We start from the raw sequence: 6716 nt of genomic DNA on the forward strand, positions 1-6716 counted from the left end.
GCCCGGCGCTCCTCCCCCCCCCCCCCTCCTCCGTCAGAGGCTGTGCCTGTCCCAAGGGATGCAGCTGGGTGCCATGCAGTTTCCCTCTGACCCTCTGGGCTCAGAGATCTGGCAAACTTTCCTGCCCAGAGCCCTGGTTTTTACCTTTCCAGGGGAACTCTCCCTTTCCTGGCTGAAAACTATCTCACCAGCTGAGTCTGCTTCGTCAATTCGGGGTAGATATTCGTTTCAGCTGCTCATTCTATTTGCTCTGGAGGGTAGCAGCAGGAAGACTAAGATGGGAAGTTGGGGGAACTTTAAAATTATTTTTGGCAATCCCCTTTGCCCCCTTGCAAGATTTCCCTTTGGGATTTTGAGCTGTTGAATGAAATTGTATTAGAAATGTGAATACATTTGGGTATATTGGACATTTTCTTAATGAGTTTTCTCATGCAGGAATTGGATGAGTCTTTTCAAAAGGTGACTTGAATAACTGAGTCCTTCTGTAAAGTTTGTGTTTTCACACAGGATGTATACATTTTCTTTAGTTGGTTTCTAGGTGTTTTATATTTTTACTATTATGATTAGGATATTATTTTTATTACTTAGCAGATTAATAAATACGGCTATATTGGAAGGCAGTTGATTTTTTCCCCCAGACCATTCAGTCTTTTGACTGAACATTTTTCTTTTCTAAGAGGAATTTTTTATTTTCTTGGATTTTCTCACTGTCTGCAAATGGGCACATTTCAAATTGTTTTTGAAGGTGTGTTTCGCAGAGTTAATTTAAATATAAAAAAATTTCTTCTTCCATACCATCTTGCTGTTTAAGAAAGGTTAGCTGGGAGAAGAAAGTAAATGCGGATCACAATAAAAGTTGGGAAAAGAAAAACGATGGATAGAAAGAGCAGAGGTAGCCCTAACCGGTTTGGCTCAGTGGATAGAGCATCGGCCTGTAGACTGAAGGGTCCCAGGTTCGAATCCGGTCAAGGGCATGTACCTTGGTTGCGGGCACATCCCCAGTAGGGGGTTGTGCCGGAGGCAGTTGATCGATGTTTCTCTCTCATCGATGTTTCTAACTCCCTATCCCTCTCCCTTCCTCTCTGTAAAACATCAATAAAATATATTTTTAAAAAAAGAAAAGAAAGAAAAAGAGGTAGGAAGTATCTCCATGCTTGGTTGTTTTGGGTGAATTTGACTAGGACCCAGTAAAGTAGAGTTCAGAGGAATATATGAAAGTAGAGTTCAGTATGAAAATATGACCTGCTATTCTTAGCCTTATGTTTAGACAAGATAAATAAAGTAGTACTGTGTGGATCCACATGAATTTTATTTAAATAGTCTTGCAGCTTGGCTTTTTTGTCTTTAGTAGTACAAAACCAATAAAATGTCTGCTGTATGTAAACAATAGATTAAGGGGAAAAAAGATAAAAATTTTGAGAGTTGACATTGTTGGCACGTGCTATGACTTGAAGACTACTTGTGCAATAGTCAGCAACAGTGGCATGCCAAAGTTGAAGCAGCCCCCTTAAAACAAGTTGCAGGGCCCTGGCCAGGTACTTAGTTGGTTAGAGCATCATCCCTATATGCCAAGATTGTGGGTTCGATCCCTGGTCAGAGCACATACAAGAAATAACTAGTGAATGCATAAATGAGTGGAATAACAAAGAGATCTCTCTCTCTCTCTCTCTCTCTCTCTCACCCATCAGTCAATCAATAAAGAATTTTAAAAAGTTGCAAATGGAGGCCTAGTGGGGATTTGATAATAGGATTTTGTTTTTCTTGAAATTTTTTCTGCAGAATTTGTACCTTTTGCTATATATCAAGAGTTTAATGTGTATTTTCTTGCTATTAGACTCTGCTATATGACTTTTGGGTGGTTGGAGAAAGGAGGAGAGGTTTTTTTTGCTGTGTAGTAAGTTGCTGCTAGGTCAGTGTTACAGCCGTGATGTATCATTTGTATCATATTTTGGGCAATACACATTCTGAATTTTAAAGAATGGACTTGCCCATTTATTTTGGATCACAACTTTTTCATGTTAGAGATTGCCCTTTGGTTTTATTAGTTGAGAAGAAATTGCTACAAGTTTGGAAAAATTAAGTCTGAAAAATTGAGTATGAGAAACACTTGTTTTGTTAGTATAGTAAGACATTTTCTGATCATTTAATATTGACTTACTTTTCATACTTGCAGACAAGATCATCAGATGTTCATTCATCTGGATCTTCAGATGCACATGTGAGTATAAAAGGCAATCTTTGTGTGTTTTTTTAAAAATTTAATTTCACTTTGTTTATATCGCTACCCTTATGATTTTACTTGATAAGTACAATTATAATGTATGTGCCTATTTGTTTTTATCTTATTTGTTAGGTGTCCTTCTCTTTTGGTTCTGTTCAGATAAGTTGGAACAGAACATGTTAGAAACCCAGTATGTATATTTCCTTTTTTTAAATTGTGCTTATAAAATTCTATGCATACATAAAGGTGTATACTTGTACGTTAACTATGGCATTGCACTATACACACTCATTCTTTTCTCATTGCACAATATACCTATTGAAATCCCTGTAAGTTAACAGGCATAGCGCTAATCTAGTTTTTCTAATGGCATCATAATGTTCCACAGGAAGAGGTACAATTACTTATTATGGTATTTTTCTGTTGATGGGCATATACTTTTTGTTGAAAGGGTTTTGGCATTTTGTATAGTACTGCAATGAACATTCTTTACATGTTATTAACAGCAGTACTCAAAGTATGGTCTTCAGACCCCTGAGAGTCAATGAGAATCTTCAGGGGGTCTGTGAGTTCAAAACTATTTTATAATAACACTAACACATTACTTGCCTTTTTCACTGTGTTGACATTTGCACTTATGGTGAAAAAAAACAATTGATGAGTAAAATGTTGGCACCTGAGCACGAATCAAGGCATTGTTTCCAAAATGTATTAGAAGTCATTGTATTATTTCTCAAAGGCATAGAAAAATATGCTAGCTTCTCTTAAGACTGTTCTTGATGAAGCAGTAAAATTACTATTATTAGATTTTGTCCTTTTATATGAGTCTTTTTAATGTCATATACGATGAAATGGAGAGTACCTATAAGGCAGTTCAACTTACTAAAGAGTAATGTTTGTCTTGAAGAGAAAAGTAATTGTGGGATTTTTTAAATTGAGAAATAAAACTGGCTTTTTTTTTTTTCATGGAATACCATTTTTATTTGAAGGAGCAACTGAGAAAGTATGGTTGGGTGTTTGGCAGATATTGTCTTGAAAATGAAAGAACTGAACCTGTTACTTCAAAGTAAATAGCTGTTTGTTACTGATACAAAATTTGAGCTTTCATTGAAAACTTTCCCCATAACTAAGGACCTTTCTGATGAAATTAGTGGTGATATTAAGGGATGAGTGATTTGATAGTGTATAATTAAATTTGTCAATATTTGGACAATGGGGTTATTTCTAGTTTTCAACACTACATACGTGTTGAAACATATGAAAAAACTTATTTTCCTTTTCCTATAAAGATGGATGCATCTGGACCCTCAGAAAGTGATATGCCAAGTCGAACACGACCTAAGAGCCCAAGAAAACATAATTATAGGAATGAAAGTGCCCGTGAAAGCCTTTGTGATTCTCCTCACCAGAATACTTCAAAAGTAAGTTGTTGATAAAGATAATAAAGTATAGTTGATGATTTTTTTTTTCTTGATTTCAGAGAGGAAGGTAGAGGGATAGAGAGAGAGAGAAACATCAATGATGAGAGAGAGCCATTGACAGGCTGCCTCTTGCACGCCCCCCACCAGGGGTCGAGCCCACAACCCCGGCATGTGCCCCTGACCGGAATCAAACCCGGGATCCTTCAGGCCACAGGCCTATGCTCTATCCACTGAGCCAAACCAATCAGGGCTTGTTAATGATTTTAATCTGTTCTTTAATTTGGTGCTTGTATATCTTGGTTTTGTACTTGTTTCATCTTATACTATTTGAAAATAGCTTTTTTTGTTGTATTTGGGTTAATGATAAACTTAAGTTCATCCAAAGAAGTGTTTTTTAGTTCTAAGTGAGGTATGTTTTATTTAAAATTTTCTTTTAAAAATCAACGAGTGTTTTGGATGTAAAATGGTTAAAATGGTCACATTTATTATCTCTACCTCCCAACCCCCATTTATACCACACATTTACTGAACCAAGTGCAAATGCTAGTCACATACACAGATGTTTAAAACATAGATAGCTCTTGCTCTCAGTGAGTTTATAGTCTTTTCCTGGGAAGTAGACAGACAGGTGCTATTCACACTGGATAGTGCATTGTCCAGGGCAATATGATAACCCAGAGAAGGAGCTTCCTTACTGCATGTGTCTGAAAAGTGCTCTTTTTTCTGTTTTAAATGTTTTCTTGTGATTAAATGTGGAAAACATAATAATGAAGATAATCAGCACCAGCCAGTATTAACATTGATAACACTTAAAAAATTTTCCATGAATATTTCTCAGCATAAAAATATTTTTACTTTCCTGAGATCCATTTACAGGAACACATTTAAAAATATTCTGTCTTTAGTTCTGATTTTTCTAACTTTCGCAAAATAAAAATTTTTAATGGATGATTGCATTTCTTTGCGTGAATAGTCCTTAATTACCTTAACCATTTCCATTTTGGGTTTAGCTCTTAGGCTATAAATAAAAATTGAGCTCAAACATTTTGCTTTATAAAATTATGTATTTCATTGAATTTATATGTGATTTTACAATTTGTTTAAACTTTTTAAGTTGAAACCAAAGATGTTGACTGAATGATGGCAAAACATTTGTCTTCCTATTGCAGAGAAAAAATTATTTTGAATCTGTTCTGAAATCCAATATTGACTTTTGGGTTATAAGCTGCTTTATTTTTTTTTCCAAAAGGAATTTAATGTAACTTTAAAATAGTTTGTAGTAATATTACTCTTTCATTTTGCATATTGCAAGGGCAAGCCTTTTTAACTGGGATTGATAAAGTCTAATTTTGCAGTTGGTTAACTTCTCATTTTAGTAGGTGCTAGAGAAACCTTCAGATTTAATGGCAGATTAATATTTTCAGTTATAAACATTTGTTTTAAGTTATGAATCATAAGCTAACATTCAAATTAATAACTGAACAACTAAAGGTCTATAATTTATTCAAACCATATTTCAGAAGGAAATACTATTTTCTCACATTCAAAAGTAATTGATGAATGTTTACTTGTGCAGGAACCTGAAATACTGTTTATGATATATTCCCAGCAAAGAAAATGAAATTATGTTCATAAATATCACTATTGTTGATGAGGTGCTTTCAGGTGTCCCTCAGTAGATGAGTGGAGAAAAATTAGTAGTACATATAAACAAGGGAATATTACTCAGCCATAAAAAAGAATGAAATCTTATCATTTGTGACAGTGTGGATGAACCTAGAGCAGTGGTCGGCAAACTGCGGCTCGAGAGCCACATGCGGCTCTTTGGCCCCTTGAGTGTGGCTCTTCCACAAAATACTGACTTCTGCGCATGGGCCACGAAGTTTCAATCGCACTGTACATGCGCGCCCGCATGTGGTATTTTGTGGAAGAGCCACACTCAAGGGGCCAAAGAGCCGCATGTGGCTCACGAGCCGCAGTTTGCCGACCACTAGTTTAGAAGTACAAATTGGTAGTTAAAATATAATAATGGGAATGTAAAGTACAGCATAGGAAATATAGTCAATAATCTATAATAATCCTATCTAATAATAGACAAACATGGTAATTAACCGTACCTCCGATACACTTCCCATTGGCTAATTAGGGCGATATGCAAATTAACTGCCAAGAAAGATGGCGGTTAACAGCCAACAAAGATGGCGGTTAATTTGCATACGTAGGCACAATGATGGGAGGCGAAAGGGGAAGGATGGAAGAAGCCGCCTGCCGGTGTCGGAACCCAGGTGGCAGCCAAGAGCCAGAGAACTGGGCCGCCTTTGTGATCGGAGAAGCCGGGCCGCCTTTACCGGCCCTGGGCCAGTAATCGGAGAAGCCGGGTGGGGCAGGGAAGAGGGGATGTCCGCCTCTTCCCTGCTCTGCCGGGCTTCTCAGATCACCGGGCTTCTCAGATCACTGATCACTAGTGATCTGAGAACACCCAGAGGCGGGGCCAGAGGCCAGGCTGCATCCCTGCCTGGGGACATGATCCAGTCCCGGGGCGACGCAGCCAGGCCCCAGAAGGAGACCCAGGGGCCTCCCAAGTGGAGAGTCTCCGTGGTCAGACTGGGCAGTGTCGGGTCAGGAATAAAGATGGAGGTGACTCAGATGCCTGGCCAGTGGCGTTAGACCAGCAAGCAGGGCCTTTCAGCAGGGACTCGGGGTGGGGGTGGGGCAAGGAAAGCGAGCGGGAAATACAGAACTACAACTCCCAGGAGGCTTAGCGGCCGGGGCCTGTGTGCCTGGCCATGAAATCAGATGGGGCGAGTTGTTTTGCACTTTAAGAGGCTTCCAAGGTTGGAAGTTCTGCCGGGAGCCAGGGAGAAATGGAGCTGGAGCAGAGAGAGGGGTCCATGGCAGCCGTGGGCTTTGAGGAGTTCTCAGCACCTCCCTGCTCGGAGCTGGCCCTGCCTCTGCTGTTCGGTGGTCACATCCTGGAGAGCGAGCTTGAGACAGAAGTAGAGTTCGTGTCTGGGGGTCTGGGCAGCTCCAGCCTCCAGGAGCAAGAGGAAGAGGAGGAGGCAGCCCAAGGCCAG

The 6716-nt window shown here is 39.1% G+C and overlaps 1 protein-coding gene across 6 annotated transcripts in view; it reads left to right on the forward strand.

Moving 5' to 3' along the window:
* Window positions 1-6716, forward strand: part of U2SURP (U2 snRNP-associated SURP domain containing) — a 73790-nt gene that overhangs the window by 19935 nt on the left and 47139 nt on the right. For 5 of the 6 annotated variants that reach the window (XM_005869309.2, XM_005869311.2, XM_014542176.1 and 2 more), the window contains exons 2-3: window positions 2174-2218; window positions 3511-3642. In XM_005869309.2, coding sequence (XP_005869371.1) covers window positions 2174-2218; window positions 3511-3642 — 177 coding nt within the window. Of the gene's footprint in view, window positions 1-2173; window positions 2219-2353; window positions 2412-3510; window positions 3643-6716 lie in introns of those variants that run through there. The other variant, XM_014542175.1, reaches the window with a different exon arrangement.

The sequence above is a fragment of the Myotis brandtii genome, unplaced genomic scaffold (assembly GCF_000412655.1).
Source record: "Myotis brandtii unplaced genomic scaffold, ASM41265v1 scaffold291, whole genome shotgun sequence".
Classification (NCBI taxonomy): Eukaryota; Metazoa; Chordata; class Mammalia; order Chiroptera; family Vespertilionidae; genus Myotis; species Myotis brandtii.